Source organism: Loxodonta africana, chromosome 15, assembly GCF_030014295.1.
Source record: "Loxodonta africana isolate mLoxAfr1 chromosome 15, mLoxAfr1.hap2, whole genome shotgun sequence".
In the NCBI taxonomy this organism is placed as follows: Eukaryota; Metazoa; Chordata; class Mammalia; order Proboscidea; family Elephantidae; genus Loxodonta; species Loxodonta africana.
This window is the reverse complement of record NC_087356.1, coordinates 51,866,810-51,887,631: the sequence shown is the minus strand read 5'-3', so window position 1 is coordinate 51,887,631 and position 20,822 is coordinate 51,866,810. Positions and strand designations below refer to the sequence as shown.

The 20,822-nt window shown below is 41.9% G+C and overlaps 1 protein-coding gene across 4 annotated transcripts in view; it reads left to right on the top strand.

Annotated features, from left to right (window-relative positions):
- Positions 1-20,822, top strand: part of NTM (neurotrimin) — a 546,323-nt gene that overhangs the window by 369,782 nt on the left and 155,719 nt on the right. For all 4 annotated transcript variants that reach the window (XM_064268850.1, XM_064268849.1, XM_023557046.2 and 1 more), the window contains exon 3: positions 19,713-19,838. In XM_064268850.1, the coding sequence (XP_064124920.1) occupies positions 19,713-19,838 (126 nt within the window). The remainder of the gene's footprint in view (positions 1-19,712; positions 19,839-20,822) is intronic.

The window sequence follows — 20,822 nt, the reverse complement described above, 5'->3', positions numbered from 1 at the left end:
GAGTATCTGCACAGTGTCTGCTGGTCATAATCACCAAAGTAGGCTCCAGATCTTTGGCATAGGATGAGGTTGGAAGTTAGTTCTCAAAGAACATAGTTTTTATCAGAGCTGGGAGGGAGCCCAGGATAGAGTGGGAAGGGAACTGGAGGACTTGGTAGCATAATTACTTTCACTTTATTTTGGGGTTTGGACTATCTAACATTGACCCTGTTTTGTGCTCAGGCAAATAATGGGTCAAGGCACCTAAAAGCAGACAGCTGCATTGGACTTAGTTCATCTTAATCAAAAATAAAGCAGCACTTGCCTGCTGCCTCTTTTCCACCCTAGAAATGGGAGCTCACAGGAAAAAAAGTCAAATTTAAAGGGTTCTTCCTTAGATTGTTAAGAGGATGATTGAAGTCAATAAATCTCAGGCTTCCAGGAAGTCCACTTGATTCCAAATTTACTAAAGATGGAAAGAGAGAAACGTCAGCAGGAGCCTCTGGTGGTCAGAAGTTGACCGCTGAGTTTATCGCAGCAGTTCTTTCATCGCCAGGGCCTCCTAGGATGAGCCTGAGTTCTACTTGATTCCACCTCATTATACTTGTCTGCTTATGAGGAACTAAATCAAAATGAGGGCATCATAAAGCAAATGGGGAAACAGAGCAGCCAAAGTTAAAGGAATCAGTCAATGGGCAGCACATTCATGAATTAGTTTGTCTATTTCTACTGGGCCAAATCTCCTCAGTGGAGTTTCCATCAAGTCTCAGGTCTCTGGTGTGGCCTCTCTTTTTTCCTTTGGCTGATGTTGCAGTGCCATGAGGAGCTTTCAGGCTACTTCATTGTCATGATGACAATAGCAATGGTAGAAGAAGACACTAGTCTCATTATCACATGGCATTACAGTATGTGGCCTGCCTTTTTCTTTTCTTTTTTTCCCTGGAACACTCCGGCCTAAAGGCCATGGTATTGTAGCCATATATATGTCTTTTTAATATGAAAGCATTTTCACATAAATTGCCTTATTTGATCCTCACAATAACTTGATAAGGCAAGGGAGTTATAATAATTTCCATTTTACAAAATGAAGCACAAAACATCAAATCTTAGGCCTAGGCAAGTGCTAGACTTAATGTGGCTTTGTTTTTGGCCCATTATCCATTCCACTACTCCTTCCAGCACCCACTGCTTGGGGTTCCCTGAGACCTTGCATGAGCTTGGCCCCCTGTGAAGATCTTGATGAGGAATGCATTGTGGTCACAGTTGTGGAGAGTGGAGGGTGGTGGTGATAGGTGTATGAACATGACAGCTCCCTTGACTCCCGGTCAGAGAGAGCATTTCCTGGTTCATTATCCACCTGTGTACACTCTAGTAGTCTCCACTGTATGCACTGTAGCCTTTCTCACCTCCTCCTTTCTCAACTCCTTAGGGAAATAAGCTACTGTGAGAATCTATGCAGAATCTTCCTTCTCTTTTCTTCATCCTCTTTGGGAAGGAAGTCATTCAGATGGTATGGTTTTCCTTTTAGGCTTGAGTCCCTGAAAAAACAAGATGAAAAGTCTAGATGTATGTTCAGCAATACCATATCTAGCTTCTCTGCTCCCCCCCCCTTCCTATTAGCTGTTCAGTTTTAGATAGCACCAATATAGTGCTCCCCTCCCACATATCCCTTTAGGGTGAATGACTGCTCAGTATGCTTCAGGAAGGCGGTATATTTTAGGCAGCCTGATAAAGGCTCTAATAGCCCCAGATTAATGCATTCATTCCTAGCCAATTGAAGGATTCATTGCAGTGCTTGGACTGAGGCTCCTCTCTGATGAGTTTGCCCTGGGTAATGAGCCATTCAGCAGCTAGTTACCCTGCATTGCTGATGACCTGCAGAAGGGGGCATCGAAAGGAGCTGAGCAGCAACGTGGGTAAAGGACAAAAGAGTGGGAGAACTTCTGGACACCTTTAGGCACTGGGGAGCCGTTATAAGAGCAAGAAAATAATAGTGAACAAGGTGTCTGCATTTGGAGCAGCAACTGGGAGACATCTGGTTCGGGGAATGTACCAAAAGCTATGACAATGTATGCAGCGCCGCAGGGAGCAAGCCTATTTGTGCCTTTTAAGGCTAAGAAGTGAGGTTCAGAGGAGACAAAGCACTCCTCTGCTTTGAAAGTGAACCCAGGTTGGGCCACCAGAGAGAGGGTTATGTGGAAGAAGCTTCAAAACAATTGCAATCTGTACCTCCAACTAACATTTCTACATGGAGATTTCCAAAGAGGGAAAAAAAGACCTGGAGTAACAGAAAGCTGGAAGACCTTTTAAGGATCAGCTAGCCCAGTGGTTCTCTCAGGAGTGATTTTACCCTTTGGGAACTTTGGCAATGCCTGGGTACTTTCTTGGTTGTCACAGCTGGAGGGGAGGTGCTACTGGAATGTAGTGAGTAGAGACCAGGGATGCTGCCAACCATCCTACAGTGCACAGGACAGCCCCCCCAACAAAGAATTATCCAGACTCAGATGTCAACAGTGCCAAGGTTGAGAAAACACAACTAGCTCAAGGCCCTCCTTTTACAGGTGAGAGAGCTGAAGTGCGGGAACAGTGATTGAATCGCCACGGTTACGCAGGTGGTGAATGGGAGAGCTGAGCTGAGCAGAAGCCTGTGTCTTTTCACTCAGTGCTATTCCCATGTGAGGCCTGCTTTAGAATTCTGCACTAGAAAGCACTTCAGAAACCAAGTTCCTCCTTCTTCATGACTCCAAAGCACCCTTCCCAGCACACTTCTCCAGTAAGGAAAATTCCATTGCCTGTCTTTATGAACACACACCAGCCCACACCCACTTTGGCCTAGGCAGATCTCTTCTGGGGTTTAGCTTATTATCTTTATTATGCATTTTAGAAGTTGATGGTTCGGCTCATAAAAATAGGAATTGCCAGAGGAGCCAACACCAGGCATTATGAGATGCTGTATGTGCAGTGTTGTTGCAAACAGTTCCCCATGAGGGGTGAAATGGAGACCCCTGCATATACACATAGCTGTATCTCGCAATTATTAAATATTGATTCATCTCAGCAGGGGCCTGTGCCTGATTTAAAATGAAGGCAAGTGCATTCACTTGTGCTAATCTAATCCAGACCCATTGCAGTGCCCCCTTGACTGTCTCTGCTGACCCTGTTCTCTGATTGACAGCATAGAGGGGAGCCAACCCCTGGCCCACCATTTTGACTCTAGAAATAACACACAGGAGCACCAAAGAACTTGTATCTGGAGTTGTAGGATACGTGGGTTGTGAGCACTAGAGCTTAATAAAGAAGTCAGGAAGCCGGCATGATGATGAATAGCAATTATAGGGAATTAGATTGGTATCAGTGTCTGGAGTAATCGTAAACATTTGCTCGTGCTGATGTTTGATGGTGTTGGGGAGGGGGGCTGTGGGGGAATGATAGAAAGGGAGAGAGGCCAAAGATAAGAACAAACATGCAAGCCCATAGTGTATGCTTAATGGAACTAAGATTTATTTTTTGTGTGTCTTTTTAAGCCTCCAGATAGATCACAAAAAATACAGCCGGCCAGAAAAGAAATAGCCCAAATGTAATTTAAAGGACAGCTTTTTAACCAATACTTCAGCTTGGAGACGCCTGTCCTATGTTCCTTGAAGATGCCCAGCTCAGGGGAGGTGTATTAAAGTTGCTGATTTATCTTCAGTAGCACAGACCTATTTTTAATTTATTGCCCACTGACAGGTTTTTTTGTTTAGCTTCTCTGTGTTACTCAGCATAACCTTCTCAGTAAAAGGAGAGCGGCCCCTAGGCCATTGTTTTCTTTGATGTCCCAGTGCCTTAGAAGGAGAAACAGAACTTGGACTGCTCACTAGCATGTTGGTTCCTTCTCTGGCTCGTGACAAGCGGCACATGCTGCAGTAGGAGACGCCTATTCTCCAGCCTCTGACTCTCCATAGACGTGTGTGTGTATACACACACGTAGCCCACCTGTGTGGCGCTGGGTGTGTGTGTAGCAGGAACAGTTCAGTCATTGCATTGTTGACAGTTATACTGTGAAAAGGTTTACCACAAATATGGCTTTGTATAATATGGAGCCGCAGGTAAGATAATGTAGCTAATTCCATTCGTACATACACATGGAGAGCACTTGCTTCGCCACTACTGTTTGCAAGGAACACTGCTCATAACTGGGGGAGGAGATAGGTGTGGAATGTAAAGGTGAAGCATAGAACTAAGATGAAAATATTAGAGATTCTACTTTTACAAGTCTCATAATCTAATGAGAGCAATATATAAATATACCAATTATTACCAATAGATTACCAGTAAATAAACACACCAGTAATAGGAGTCCCTGGGTGGTGCAAATGGTTAAGCACTCAATGACTAGCTGAAAGGTTGGTGGTTTGAACCCACCGGTAGGTGCCTTGGAAGACAGGCCTGGTGATCACCTTCTGAAAATCACAGCTTTGAAAACCCTATGGAGCATTTCTGCTCTGCACACATGGGGTTGCAATGAGTCGAAATCAACTTAAGGGCAACTAACAACAAATTACTAAGACAGAATATGAGATGCTGTGTGAAAGTGGTTTGAACAAAGCACTGCAGAAGGAGAGAGGAAGGAGAAATGAATTCAGACCAGGGGAATTCATGGGTTTAAGAAATATATATATATATATAATTTTTTTTTTAGTCCCTGCTGTGTGTTTGGCACTGTACTAGGTGACAGGAATGGAGTGGTGACAGTTTGGGTAAGATTCTGTTCTTGTGGAGCTTGCATTCTAAGAAAAGATAGACAACATTAATAGACAAGAATTTCAGGGAGTAATAAGTGCCATAAGTATAATGACTAAAGCAAGGTAGTGGGATAGGCAAGGGACGATTTTAGATAGGATAATTAGGAAGAAGATAGGGTAGGTGACTTTTGAAATGAGAACTAAATGACAAACAACTGACCTTATGAAGGCCTGGGGAAAGAACATTTCAAGTAAGGGGACAGAAGGTGCAAAAGTCTGAGGGAGGCACCAGGTTGGCACCCTTAAGGACTAGGAAGCATACCAGGGAGACTGGAATTCCGTGAACTCCAGGAAAAGTGATCAAAAGTAAAGTCACAAAGTTACTCAGGGGTCATATATGTAGACTCTTAAAGACATGGACATGCATTTCAAATTTCAGTCTAAAAAGTACAGTGAGAAACCATTGGGGGTGTTTAAGCAGGGGCTGATATGATCTGAGCCATTTATTTATTTATTTATTTTACTCCAGTTGTGGTGCAGAGAATGGAATATACACACAAATGATAGAAATGGGAAGACCAGAAAAGAGTCCATGAGAAAATGAGCCTGGGTAGTATGAGTGAAGGTAATGGTATATATCAAGGTGAGGTTGTTTTGGAGATGAAGCCTATAGGATTTAATAACTGGATGTAGAAAGTGGGGAAAAGGTAGCAATCAAGGATGACTCCGGTGTTTTGCCCTGAACATGAGTAGGTGACAGTGTCACTAATTAGGATGGGGTGTACTAGGAGAGAAGGTTTTCAGGTAATAGGTAAGGAATCATTAACTCTTTTTGGTATTTGCCTATTGGACAATTGAATAAAGATGACAAGTAGGTCACATCACTGTCCCTTTTTGAGCACTTGTGCACTCAGCGTTGTTCTAAACTCTGAATGTATGTGACTCATTCATTTAATCTCCAGAAGAGTTCTGTGGGAAAGGTCACTATTATATCCTCTTTTTACAAAGGAGAAAGCTGAACTCCAGAGAGATTATGAAATATGCCCATATACATTACTAAGTGTTGAATTCAGAATTTGATATATGTGTCTGAAGTTCAGAGGAGAGCTCAGGGCTGGAGGCATGAATTTTGAAACTGTGAGCTTCTGCTAATCATTAAAATTATGCATGTGATAAAAAAGAGCTTTAGTTAGAGAAGGAGGCCAATGATCAAGGAGTAGAACCCTCCAACATTGAGATTTTTAGATTGAAAAGGAGTGGCCGGTGAGGAAAACAAAGAAAGTGTAGTGTAGTGTAGTGTCAAAGTGAAAGTGTAGTGTCACCAAACCAAAGGATGTGCAGATCTGAGTTGCACACTGCTGAAAGACCAGATAAGAGCAAGGACAGGGGATTGGCCATTCAATGTAGTAAGATGTAGCACCTCGGACTTGGTCACAGAGATTGGGGAAAGCATTCTAGTTGGAGTAGTGAGGACGTGTGTGTGTGTTTCTATTTTTTGACCCCTTAACACTTGCTAAGTATTTTACATAAGTATCTCAATGACTTTTCACAACTACCCTGTTATTATATGCACTTTGCAGAAGGGACACTGAGCATTTAATAACTATTTGAAAAATGTTGTTATTGTTAGGTCCCATTGAGTCAGCTCTGACATATAGCCCAGTCCTGTGCCATCCTCACAATTGCTGCTATGTTTGAACTCTATGCTGCAGCTGCTGTGTCAGTCCTTCTCACTGAAGGTCTCCCTCTTTTTTGTTGACCCTCTACTTTACCTACTATGATGCCCTTCTCCAGCAATTGGTCCCTCCTGATTCCGTGTCCAAAGTGAGACAAAGTCTTGTCATTCTTGTTTCTAAAGAGCATTCTGACCGTACTTCATCCGGCACTGATTCGTCCATTCTCCTGGCAGTCCATGGTTTGTTCAGTATTCTTCACCAGCACCACAATGTGAATGTGTCAATTCTTCTTCAGTCTTCTTTCTTCATTGTCCACCTTTTGTATGCATATGAGGCCATTGAAAATACCATGGCTTGGGTCAGGAGCACCGTAATCATCACAATTGCATCTTTGCTTTTTAAGATTTTAAGGAGGCCTTTTGCAGCAGATTTTTCCAGTGCAATATGTTGTTTAATTTCTTGACTGATGCTTCCATGGGCATTGATTATTGATAGAAGTAGAATGAAATCCTTGACAACTTCAGTGTCTTCACTGTTTATCTTGATGTTGTTTATGGGCCTAGTTGTGAGAATTTTTGTTTTCTTCACATTCAATTTCAAAACTACACAGCTTATTTTACAAAAAAAATTCGTGGCTTCTACATAGTGGATCTAGGATTGAAGTCTGAGTATAGTTGGTTCCAAAACCTGAGCTCTTGTCTACCATGATATCCTGGAAATTTGCAGATGGCCTTTAATATATATTAACTAGTTCAGGTAGAAATGTACAATATTTGATCATGGATGATTAGAGAGAAGGGTGGAAAGCTACATGGGAGAGCAAGGGTGGTCTGATGCCTCAGCCCAGGACTTTATACTTTACTCCCTGAGTGGATTGAGTCAGCAGACTTTTAAGCATTCATTAATTCCCTTTCTCTGCTGGTTAGCCAGCCAGTATTGATTAAGTGACTGTTCCATGGAAGGAATGGGGATAGGTATTAGTGGAGACAAAAAGACAGCACATGATGACAGCCGTCAAAACCCTTGCAAACGAATGAGAAGGAAAAAAAAATATATAGATACATATAACCACAATTCATAATAAGATGTGAAACACATAGTAAGAGATGAACAAAGTAGACTGGGAACTACAGGAGGCAAGAGCTATTCCAACTGTGGAGGTGGCGGAGAATTATTGGTCATAAATGGCCCAGTGGAGGGCAAGATGCCTTTATCTATGACTGAAATAGTGAGCACTGTCTGACACAAGTAGAGCTGGAAGCAAGAGTCTTTAAGAGAAGAAGCATCATAAACAAGAGCATGGACTCAGGAAAGTGGCAGAGAGTGCTTTGCTCAAACGGTCATAGCCTAGGGTGGTTATAGGGTAAGTGCTAAATTTTAAAGGGTCTTGAATGACCAAGTGTGGACTTTTCTTTTTTTTTTTTTGGTGGACAAGACAAATATGAGTAATGCACCATAAAACACCACCAGGAGGAATCCAAGAAAGGAAATAACCCATATGTAGATATTTTCAGTGATTGCAAAGCATGTTAGAATAGAGTTGTTTGCCTAATTCATATGGAGGAGTTTTATTCCATGGTTAAATATACCAGTGGACTGACTTCCTGATCTTTTGTAAGGTGTGAGGCACAACATGTATTTCTGTATACTTTTCTGTAACTGAGCATGTTTTGGACTGTGCGGCCAGGCTCCTTGATCTCCACAGGTAAATGAATATTTAGATACGTTCATCTCTGGTGGCTCTTACTGGCAATGGGAGATACTGGCCTAGTAAGTAGTCAGGCGCCCTTCACCCTTCTGTACCAAAAAAGGGGAAGTCCTTTCCTAAGTGATGCCTAGGAGCAGATGGACTCATCGACATCCTGGTGGGCCCACTTCTACCTACTGTGAGCTAATGAGAGAGAAAGAGAGTTATTGTCAAATTCCCAACTTGCCCTTTTGATATAGTTCACTGGCAATATATATATATGTATACATATATATATATATATTTTTTTCTTTACTTCAATTACTAATGCGTTTTGTTCCCCAGAGTGTGAGAGACTCAGCTTCCTGTGTAGCCTTTAATTAGTTTCTGGATGATGACATCTCCACCGAGAAGCAACTGGTTGCGTCCCTCCAATCTTGGAGGGAGATAAAAGAATCTAATAAAGATATTCGGCATTTCTAGGTGATGTGTTTGACAAGATTTGTATTAAAAACAAGCCATGTTGAAACCTTCTTCTATCCCCAGCCACACTCCCCCGTCGCCCCAGCACTGTGACATTTCACTTGGGGATTAACAGTGCCATTGCTCTCTCTGAGAACTTGTTGCTTAAAACTGACAGGTCTGCATCTCTACCCCTCATGCTAATGTGGAACAGGCATCACCTTTATCTGTTTGCCAGCCATAACCGTTATGGGGGATTTAGTGGCAAGAGATCTCTGAACAAAAATCACTATAAAAGCAACTGACAAGTTACCCTGAATGGCAGTAAGGCTGCCTCTTGGGCTTCGGGATTCAAGACCCATTAACGAGCTGTTCCTTCCACTTGCCTAACTTATTCCCAAAGACAGTGGTCACAGAAAGGGTGGACATAACTCAAGTTTTCGTTCTGGCATAAGTAATATTAGTACTGCAGTGCTGGAAAGATACAAAACCCCCCAAGGGCTAATTGCCCTCTTGCTCAAACTTCCTCTTGCAGGTATTTGGGAGAGAAGAAAGAAGTTCTGCGAAATCATTTGCACCATACTGCAGTCAAGGGGTGGGGGGTCGTGAGAACTTCATGTGACCTCCTACGCAGCCTGCATAATTCCCTGCTGCATACGGTTTTATAGCTTGTGTTTGAATGCATAACTACCAGTGCTTTTAGGCAGTTAGAAATTAAAGCACCGATGACGCCATTGAGGCAGCTGAGGATGTGAGCTTAGCACTGTTGGCAGCCAGCAGATTGACAGCTGGGAAGAGAAGAGCTGCCACAGAGCTGAGAGCAGGTGACCGCCTGGCAGCCTGGCTCCTCGCTGCCTAGTTGGCCCCCATTTAACCTGATGGAATAGCTGGCACCTGCCCGCCTGGGCATTGTTTAATGGCAAGAGAATATTAGCAAAGAGAATCATTGCTCTGAGTCCAAGAGATTGCAGTGGCGTCTAAATGCACATTATTTTTCTGTGCATGCGTGTATGTAACATGTCAAGATGTAAAGTATGAAGTTCATCCTGGAATAGGGTGAATTTTGACCATAATAATCATTGTGGAAGCACAGACTGTTATAAAAAGGCTATTCTCTCCAAGGTGGGTTTTTGGACAGAGGTAGGAATATCCAAGGGATAGGGCTAGCTAACATCTAAATCTGGAGAAACGTGATGCCTATAAAAAATGAGTGAGTGGTACCCCAGGAGCCTCAGCGCCTGGTCTGAAATCTATAGAATAAGCCCTTCCAGTTAAGACTGGAGGAGCCAGGGGTGCCCTGCAGAGTACCCTGAGCCTAATGGGGGCTACATCCCACTCCTTTCAAGACCTGCTAGAGCTTATGCAAAGAGGCTGTCTAGAAGAGAGGACCAGCTGTCGGGGGCTGGGATATGATAATAGTGGCAGTCTGTCATATAGCTTACCTTCAGTTGTCACTTGGGCTTCCTGGACATTATCTGCATTCTTGCTTTGGAAGGAGGGAGCCATAGTAAGACTTCCAGATGCCAAGAGAGCAGGAAGAGCAACTTGACAAGGTCTTGCAGCTGAGCCTGGAAGGATGTGGCAAGGCCATGACTACTCTGGACTACAGCAGGGGACACCTCCTGGTGAAAAGAAATTAGAAACAGGAGGGGTCAGAAATACCTTGGCAGCCTGTCTCTGACAAGAACATGTGCGTCAGAAGGTGTTCTAGGCCCTATGAAGACATCCTGGCAGTCCGGGGTTAGTTTTTGCAGCAGACAGTTAGACTGCTTCCCATTCATTGACTGAACTCTGCATTATCTAAATCACAACAGATTTCATCCCCAGAGTGATTGGCAGTGTACTAAGTGCTTTCAATTATATCTACATATTTCACTTGATCTCAAAAACCTTGTAGGAAGAGCTTGGGTCTAAGATGTGCCACTTCCCAGTTTAGTGCCTCTGAGTACGTTATTAGATATCAAAAGCCTCAGTTTACTGGATTAAATGAGAAAATATTGAAAAAGTACTTGGCATTTATTAGATTTCAACAAATATGAATTTTCTTCCATGAATAATTATTATTACTCATGGAAGTTTGAGTTTCCCTTTTTTCTCTTTCTGATAAAACTATGTAAGTATATCAGGTTAATTGATTCCCTTTTCATTGGCATTATATACATTTTTGAGGATGTCTATTTGTGCAAATTTTAGCTGACCTTGTTGGTATATCTACAATCTGTCTGACTTCCTGTAGATGATCCAAGGGTAAATTGTTTCCCCTCTCTGATCTTCAGTTCCTTAATTTGGCAAAGGGGGCTATACTTCATGGTTACTGTGCCTATATATTCAGCAACTTGGCAAAGTGCTGGCAGAGAAGGCATTTAGTGTTCTTTTCCTCCTCATACCCTCTCTTCTCTCGTCGTGAATAACGGTCGTGTTCCAGGGCAAGAGCTGGTTCTACCTGAGAGCAAATGAAGCTACTCACATGCATTCAGTTATGAACCCTGTGCCATTATCCTGGGAGCCGGAATACCCTGCCTGGATTGCCATGCAGTCCATATTTATGACTAGCGATAATTCCCTCTTATTCTCACATCAGACAATTGATGAAGACACTTCTTAGCGTTTTATTGGATGTTGCAGAATCTAATGGAGTGCTTAGGGTAGCAGGTAGGTTGCTGCGAAATTCAATTTGCACTAACGTGCTCAGAGCAGGAAGCATGGTGTGAGGCACGCGTGGTGTGTGCTTTATCCTCCTATATCTCTATCAGGAGTGACTATGCTGGGTCGGGGAGCAGAGCTCATAAACACTTCCTTCCCACGTTTTAGTTGATCCTGAAAGGAACAAATTCCAAACTTCAGCACTAGTGGTTTATGACTAATCCAGAATAAATCACTAGCTTGTCTCTCAGGGCTTCATGATTTCTCAGCACACATGAAAGATTTTAATATGGAGAGAAAGAAAGAATAAGATGTAAGAAATGACAAAAGGGCTCTGGTAAAGGAAACAACAGGTGGCCTGAGGTTATGTAATTACGGAGCTCCCCAGTTTGTGATTTCTCATTTGGGATTTTGACCTTTCCCTTCTGGAAAGCTAAAGCAGCAAGTGTGTCGCTGGCATGGAGGAGATGCTGCTGGGTAACCCAGGTGAGGCCCTGTGTCCTCACCTATAGCTTCTGTTGGTCTCCAAACCATCAGCACACCTGAAGAGTTGGCTAGCATCTGCTATGTGGGGTTGGGGATGTCAGCCTCAAAATCTAAGCAAAACATACCTCACAGCACCCCAAATTCTGGCACTTTTTCTTCATATAGGCTTCTAGAGGTACACATTTTAGTAATAGTAATAAATCACATTTGAATGGTACTTTGTATTTAAAAATGTAATCTCCACATTTTTATTTGATTCACTGAACATCTCTTTTTGAGGCAGTAAGATAAATACTAATATAAAGAATGTAATCAGAGAGTTAAGTGATTTGCATCTGCTTAAAATTAGTGAGGAGTCCTGGTGACAAAATGGTTGAGCACTTGGATGCTAACTGAAGGGTCAGTTGTTCAAACCCACTAACTGTTCCTGGGAGAAAAGACCTGGCAACCTGCTACCATAACGATCACAGCCTAGGAAACCCTACAGCTCAGTTCAACTCTGTCCTATATGGTTGCTGAGAGTCAAAATCAACTAGATGTCACACAACAACAACAACATAAACTTAGCAATTATTAGGTCTGAGTTTAATACTTCGTCTTCTAATGTGAAGCCTAGGGTTCTTTTTATCAAAAGAGCCCCCACAGATCCCACAGTCATGGGATATGCATTCTATCATTCAAACATTTTTATTGAAAGGAAAAAAAAAAAGAAACTGACTAGTCCTTTCATTCAAAATAGGTCAAATAAATACCTCTCGCAGTGGACTCAGGGCAGATGTAATGATTGTTCCCCTATTGTCATTCAGAGACAGCTAGGGACACCTGGTTCAATGACCAGCTGGGCTGCAGGAAGCACTAGCCACCACTGCTTCTCAGAGTGAAGTTTCCCTGGAAGGCTACAGCTCTCTGGTTTAGAAAACTTTGAGAAGATGAACAGAAGAATGATGCCTAGGGAGTGCTGGAGATGAGAGAGGGAGGAGGATGAGATGTTTATGCAAATATGGAAAGACCCCTTCCCCCTAAAAAAAATCTATGAAACCTCCTGCCTGCTCTTATAATAGAGAATAACACAGTATACATATGAACAGGGGTGGTTTCCCTGGCGAAATGTACTAGAGGCATACAGATGTTCACATGCAGATGTGAAACAGGAGGGCTGGTTGGGGAACAGGATGTGGATGGTACAGCTGAATGAATTAATCAAGACCCAAGGAACACCAGGTTGTGATTCTGCATTCCACTGGGTTGGTGTTAAGACAATGTAATTTAGAGTCAAACATAAATTAGATTCAAGTCCTACCTTCAGCACTTATTAGTTGGGTGACCTTAAGCAAATTACTAAATCTTCGTTTCTTTTTCTGTAAATAGGAATAGTAATAGTACTACCTCATAGGATTCTTGTGAGATTAAGTAAAAGGATGCATTCAAGCTCTCAGTGAAATACTTGCAGAGTTTTGTAATGTGCTGGTGTCTATAAATATATACGTGCTGGTGTTTCTATCTTTTTTTGTGTGTGTATGTACCTATAATTTCAAGTGCATTCATTATTTTTCTAAGCCCTGGTTTAAAGAAATGACAACATCCTACATTTTTAAGCTGTTATTCTTGAACAAGTCCCTTGACATTTCTGGGTATCAGTGTACTTACCTGTAAAATGTGCGAAAATACTAGGGTGATCATATTTGCCTGGAATCTCACTGAAATTCCTGTGTCCCAGGAAACCTCTCAGTTCCAGGTAAACTGGAATGTTTGGTCATGCTAGAAGTAATATCTACTTGGGAGGTTAATGCAGGGATAAAATAAACCAAAGGTAATATATGCAAAGTACCTGCAATGTGGCAGGTGTTTAATAAATGGTAATTATCAACATTATTACAGATTCTGAGAGTCCTTGGGGGGATATTTAAAGATCTTGAGGAAATTTAGTCATTTCAAGTTATTTGCATTTCCATACAGCCATGTAAAAACATTGTAATTCATTCATTCAAAAAAACTTCCTGAACAAAAACTGTGACAGATATTGTGGTATGAGCTGAATACAGCAATGAACAAGATGACCAGTGGGGCTTACGTTTTATTTGGAAAGGCAGACAATGAAACAATAAACTGTCTGTTGGGGGGTTATACTTTAGAAAGAGAGATCAAGGAAAGCTTCCTGGAGGAGTCGACTTCTGAACAGGGAGACGGGCAAGTATAAATGCTCTGAGTCAGGGCAGGCTCAGCTGCTTCAGAGAGGAAGGCAGCCCACTGAGTGAGCCAAAGAGAATAGCATGGATGGGTGTGGAGAGGGTAGTAGACCCAGTTCACCAAGGGCCTGGGCAGCCAAGTAAGGCGGTCGTCTTCATGCTCCATGACCGAGCCACCTTGTTGATTCTGGATGAGAGAGGGAGGTCCTAGATTAATCCTATTTCCCCTTGGCCTCAATCTATTCCCAAACAACTCTATTTTGCACTGGATTTTGCCTAGTAAACAGTAGCTAACGGGAAAAGATGGGTTCATCTATACAGCAACAGCTACTTGGCTGTGTTTTTAAGTTTTCTGATATGAATTGAGTTTTTATGTACCAGCCATTGACTGTTTCCAGGAAAGCTGAGGGCACCCAGCTTTGACATTTTAATTCTAAAAAGTCAAAGGCCCGAAGACCTTAGCAGCAGAGCAGCCCTTGCTGGGAAAACTGTCTTCAGATTTTCACCTCAGATAGCAGGAGAAGCACCACTGGCAGCAAAGGCAGCCCATCTGGGATTCACGTATCTCCGTGTGTCTCACAGAGCAACCCTGTCCAAGCAGCTTCAGTGCGTTCTCACCCAAGAGAGCCATGCAGTACTAATAAAGCATTTTAATTTAGATTTAATGGGATCATCTACTGTTGTGCTAAAAACAGCAAATTGGTATTTATTAATGACATAAGTATTAAAACTTAACACCTGAGCAGTAGAAGCTAAACCAAGAGTGTGGAAGTTCCCTGGAATATGGTTTTAATAATTACCTTATTTAATTATTTATACATTGGAATTAAAATCTAGTAATAGGCAGATTAAATCTTAACATCATATATTAAATGTGGAGCTATGTCCAGAGTGTAGCTCATTCAGCCACTCTCCCACTCCCAAACATGTCTTAACAGTTTCTTGATCTTCCTGACCCCATGGATGGTGTGTTTTCTAGATTCAGACCTCAGAAGCCAATGGAGACATTGCATGCATGTCTGTAGGAACAGTCAGATGGCCCTTTAAAGGAACCACAAACTCATAGCAGATTTCATTTACTTTTAGGGTCTGAGTTCTCTGCCCTCTCTGCTTTACATTCCAATCTATATTCTCAGAATAGATCTAGTTCCAGAACTTCAATCATTTAATTCCAGTTACTAACCATATTTCTGTCTGGTAAAATGATACAGGTGAGGAGTGTGCTTCTTAGGTCAATAGACACGTGAGACTATGTGGGCAGCTCCTGTCTGGAGGTGAGATGAGAAAGCAGAGGGGGACAGGAGCTGGTTGAATGGACACGGGGAATACAGGGTTGAGAGGAGGAGTGTGCTGTCATGTTGTAGGGACAGCAACTAGGGTCACATAACAATAAGTGTATAAGATTTTGTATGAGAAACTGATTTAAATTGTAAACTTTCACTTAAAGCACACACACAAAAAAAATGGTATTTCTGTCTGGATGTCCCGACTATTATCTCCCAGTGAGCATGTCTAAAACAGAACTCATCAAACTAATGTTCTTCTCAAAAGAAGTGCCCCTTATTGCGTTCAGGGATCTACTAGCATAGATGTCCAGCTGCTGTTGAACAAAATGACATTCATATTTGACTCCATTCCCCTTTTTCCCGCATCTAGTCAACCGTCAAAAACACCTGCATTTTTCTTTGTGTGACCCTCAAAGCCATCTCTTTCTTTCCATCCTTACAGGGCCAACAGTTAATCCAGATCTTTAACATTGATCCTAACAATTGATCTCCCTGACTCCAATTTCTGTCTATTTCATCCCATCTGGCATATGGTTACTAGATTCTTTTTCTTAAAATACATTAAAAAAAAAAAAAAAATTGTGGCATATTTTTCTAAAAAAAAAAAAAAATTCAACTGCCTGCCATTATCTATAGAATAGAGCTAAAATCCAGGGCCTAGCCATTCAGGCTTCTTCATTCAGGCTTCTCCATAATCTGGCTCTAAACTACCATGTTGACCTTTTATCCCATTTTTCATTGAGTTGGTTAAAGTTTATTGTCTGTCCATCTGGTGTTGACGCTACATATGTGTGTTTGCCAATCCTGCACAATATCAAGTTCATTTATTGAGCACTTCATGTTGCCAGGAATGCACTAAGTACATTTTATAAACTTACATTTAAATCCTCAAAAGAACCCTGTGAGGTGCATATGATTATTAATCCCATTTAATAGATGAGAAAAATGAGGCTTACGTCAGTTAAGTAACTTGACCAAGGTTTAGTTCCCTAGCATTTTAGCATCATGGCTAGCCAGACTTTTGCTTAATATCTTGTTTTCAGATAAGTTACAGCATGGGAGAAAAGATAATACAAGGGCTACATAAGGAAGTTTATTTAAATGCTATAAAGGAGGTACTATGGTTGATGGAATTCCAGGAAAGAGAGGCTACATCTTGAGGATCACCTGGAAGGCCTTATGATGGGGTTCTGATACTTGGGATTGCACCTCTGTTCAAACTGCCTTAGCACTATGCCAGAAATTGTTATCCTTTCAAATCCACCCAGGGGCAGTGTGCCAACTTCGAGCTGTAGTCAAAGGTAGGATTAAAAGGAAAGCAAGCATTTTCCCAACTTCTGCTTCTTGAGTTGGACACTTTCAAATTGTTGTGGGGGCAGGGGAGAATTCTAGATGATTCTTCCAAGCAAGAGGTATGATTGTCTCATTTAATATACTTACTCAGTGACAGCTCTGGCCCAGATCACCTTCCATTCTACTTGGGACTGTCTGTTGTTCTCGAGTGTATGATTAGCAGGTTAGCTATCATGTAAGAAGCCAGGAAAATGAACTCCCAATAAGCCCTTCCAAAGGAAGAGTAATTCATTACCCAGCCTGATTTCCACTTAAAATGTACTTTAAGCACACTTCCAACTACAAACCCTAAATTATCCTGTGTTCACAAAGTCCATCATTTTTTATTTTATTGAATGGCGTCGGTGTGACATAATCCCTTGCAGAGCATCTTACAGTGCTTTACAGATCAATAAATTACTTACCTGTACAGCTGAAGCAATGTCTGCAAGATCAGCACAGACATTCTGCAGGCAGCCTGTTCTCCAAGATGCAAGCAAGTCTTGTGTGGTTGCCAAGGATGGGCAGGAGCAGAGGCCAGGTTAATGGAGGGGTTAGGGCCATGGTGGCAGGGAAGGGGATTGCTCCAGTTAAAACTGTGTAAATAAAGTAAATTGAATGTTTATTTTTACAAATATAATTTGAAATGATTCTAGAACTAAGAAATTCAGAAATTTAAATCCTTCAGACAGCATATCTAATGTTCACTCATTAACCAGATAGTGCCAACTATCTTTCTGTCCTGGGAGGTCCAATCTAACTTTTCAAATCAAACAGCCATAAGTTGTAATGCTACATCTTAAAAATCCCAGATCTTAGAATCAATGGTCTCTCCCCTACCCCCAGCGCATCCAGGCTCCATTTTTTTCTGTCTCACCAAATACCTGTGAGAGTATAGGTAAGTGTGTTTTCAGGGACACATACACACAGCCTCTCTATCCAAAGATGTATGTGGATTTAAACCTAAACATAATTAATTGGTACTGACTATGGCAGTTTGAATCCGCCAGGCGCTCCTTGGTAACTCTGTGGGGCAGTTCTACTCTGTCCTATAGGGTCGCTATGAGTCGGAATCGACTCGATGGCACTGGGTTTGGTTTTTGTTGGTTTATGCAAGACACCCTATCCAGCACAGCAGAAAATAAAAGGGCTAATCAGACTTTTGCTTAATATCTTGCTTTCAGATAATTTACAGTGTGGAAGATAATACAAAGGTAACATAAGGAAGTTTAAAATAAACTGTGTTTGATGGAATTCCAGGAATGAGAGGTTACGTCTTGAGAATCACCTGGAAGGCCTTATGATGGGGTAATAATTTAGCCAGACCTTGAAGAATTCCAATTATAAGTAATTGAAGAGAAGAATCTAAGAACCTAACACAGCAGCAAGGGCATAGGGTTGAGGAAAAAAAGGGGGGGGGGCAACATACATTTATTAATAACGAATGGTCCAGCTGGGCTGGAGTATAGGAAAGAAGGGGAAGAAAAATAGCAAAAAGAGGAGAAGAAATGAAGACTAAGAGAAGGTATCTGCATGATATACCCATTTCCAAGAAGGAGAAGGTCCAGTCCAGTTGGGATTGAATGAGTAATGGTTCACACAGAGGAAAGACCAGCATCGAAGTCTCCAGGCATCTGGTTTAGTGTGAGTGTCACTGTCTGGCCTGGAAAGAGGGAGTAAAGCCCAGGAGCAGCTTCCCTGGCTTCCCAGTGGGGCCCCCAGTGGGCCAGCTCATATGTGGGCTGGGTGGATACTATGCCCTGAAACTGTGTACGGTGGTGGCTCTGAGGACCACTTCTTCAAGAAGAGATGCTGACATGTACAAACACATCACACCCAGGTAGAAAGAAAAAGAAAAAAATTTTTTTTTTAGAAGGGCTACTTAATTTGCAAAGAGTGTGTCAAAAACAGTGTCACTGGGACTGAAATAATTTGTGTTTATGATACAACTCTGAGTTTGTTACAAGTGCTTAGCAGGTTGGGAAGGTGGCTTCCTTGAATAAGCATTATAATCCAATCCAATAAATACTTGTTGAGCCCTCACTACGGATATAAATGTGAATAGGACGTGGTTCAGGCAGTCAAAACCTCACAGTCTAATGTGTGAGAGATGCTAAGCAATAACCGTAACATAGTGGGTAAGTCTCCAGAATTGGAGTGGGGGCAACAATAAATTACAGATTCCTTTATCCACTTAAATTATAAAGCAACTGGCAGATAAAACAAATGAGAAGGCACATGGAAAACCAAACATCACATTTTTTGGTGGTAGACTTAGAATTAGGAGTGCAACAACAGGGAGCTTCTAATTCTGACCCCCAGGATCAGACAGACGCACACACACAGTCGCAAACTGGGCAGCAGGACGTTCATCACAGTCCGTGGGATGCTGTCCCAGGAAAACGGGTGTGTGGAGGAGCACAGCTGAATGTCAGCTTCATATAGGAAGGCTGGTTCTAACACAAAAGGCTCAAAGAAGCAGATGTGTGGAGTGCTCTTGCTCCCAAATTTACAAATTAGAATGAACCCCTCCCCACCTTTGGGGGAACAATTTAGAAGACAGAGAAAGAGAGACCAAGTGTGGAATGTCTAGCTGACATTTCTTTCCATGCCCCATCAGGCATCTATAACGGGAGCATGGGTGAAGAAGCAGCCATCAGTCCAGGTTGTGAAGGAAGGCACATAAGGAACAATATAGATCTGAAAGCATGATGACCCGGAAGGGCACAGCGTGTTGGGCATAGTATGGAGGGTGGGTAGACGTGGAATCCCTGGAACGTCAGTGGAAATGTAGGTTGATGCTTGGTTCCGAACGGCCTAGTATGCTAGGATAAGAAGCTTGGATATATCAGGTATCCAATAGGGAGCAACTAGAGGTGTTTAGGCGGAGATGTGATATGATGAGAACTGTGTTATATAAAGGAGACTTTGAATGCAGTGTGGAGGATAACTTGTGGTTGTGTGTCGGGGTGGGTGAGAGTGGAGACAGTGGGTGGAGGTAGTTATTGCAGTGTTGCAGTGAGATCGAGTCCCATTCGGACTCCTTGACATTGTGTTTAAGTGGGAGGACATAGAAGCTAAATTCCAGATAAGATATTGCCTTCATGTTTAAGACAATTCTTCTAATTTCTCACCATTTACTCCTATAATCCATACATTTTAGTCTCTGGGTTGTTCTGCCAACTGCCATTTTAAGACTACAAAGAAATGCTTTACTAGGATTTTTTTATCTTCCTGTTTTGTCTCCACAGTATCTCCCAAAATTGTAGAGATTTCTTCAGATATCTCCATTAATGAAGGGAACAATATCAGCCTCACCTGCATAGCAACGGGTAGACCGGAGCCTACGGTTACCTGGAGGCACATCTCCCCCAAAGGTAAGGGAAGGAGTTGGGTGTATGTATCATGAGAGGAAATGTGAAATGTGTTGGCCATGGCTCGGAGGTCAGGGCACTGGTGATTGTGTGCAAGGGATCATACATTTTTGGCAGCCTGCTAATACTGTACTCATGGCTCTTTGGAAAGATTTGGTGTTCTCAGCAACACAGGCATGTTCTCTCGGATTGCAGAACTCATTCTTGGGGGTCTCATCAATTTCTGGTAAGTTAATCTCAGTTATCCTTGGATGAAATGGTGGTGAGGTATTCAGGCTGTACTTTACATGTCAAGTTTGAGGGTAGAATGATTGGCTTTGGCGGCATTGTTCAGCTGGTTGTTTTAAGAGACAAAAAACACAAATAGGTGATGGTGGATGAAAGCTCTGAATTGCCATATTCCTGAAAGGGAAATTTCCAAGTCTGTGCTTCTTAAGCATTGCCAAAAACCTGGTTGACATTTCATTAGTTGTTTTGGTCATTTCGTTGTTGTTATTTTACTCTAATTGGTCCTAGATAACAAATAAAACTAAACATGTGACTAAATTACAAAATGTTATGTAGACCAAACTATGTGTTGTTTGATAAAAACTTTAGAATTTAAGGCAAGATGATATTTATCTTGAAGCCAGCTTTGATTTGGGAGTAAGGTACATTCGCTTATTTCGTTTATACTCAAATACTTCTTGAATGCTTACAGTAATAGCCCACATGCTTTTCTAGGCACTAGAGATATAACAATAAACAAAACAGACGTATGCCTGCTCTGAGGAGCTCACATCTCATGAGACAGGTGATGAAAGTGAATATACAACATATCAGGTGATGATAAGGGTGAGAAAATAGAGCAATGTATGTTGATAGAAGGACATTTGGTCAAGAAAGGCCTTTGAAAAGGTGAAATTTGAGCAGAGACATGAATTAAAGGCCCTTTATTTCATTGTTTATTGCTGGTTAGTGAGAAATGTATGCATTTATGTATGCATA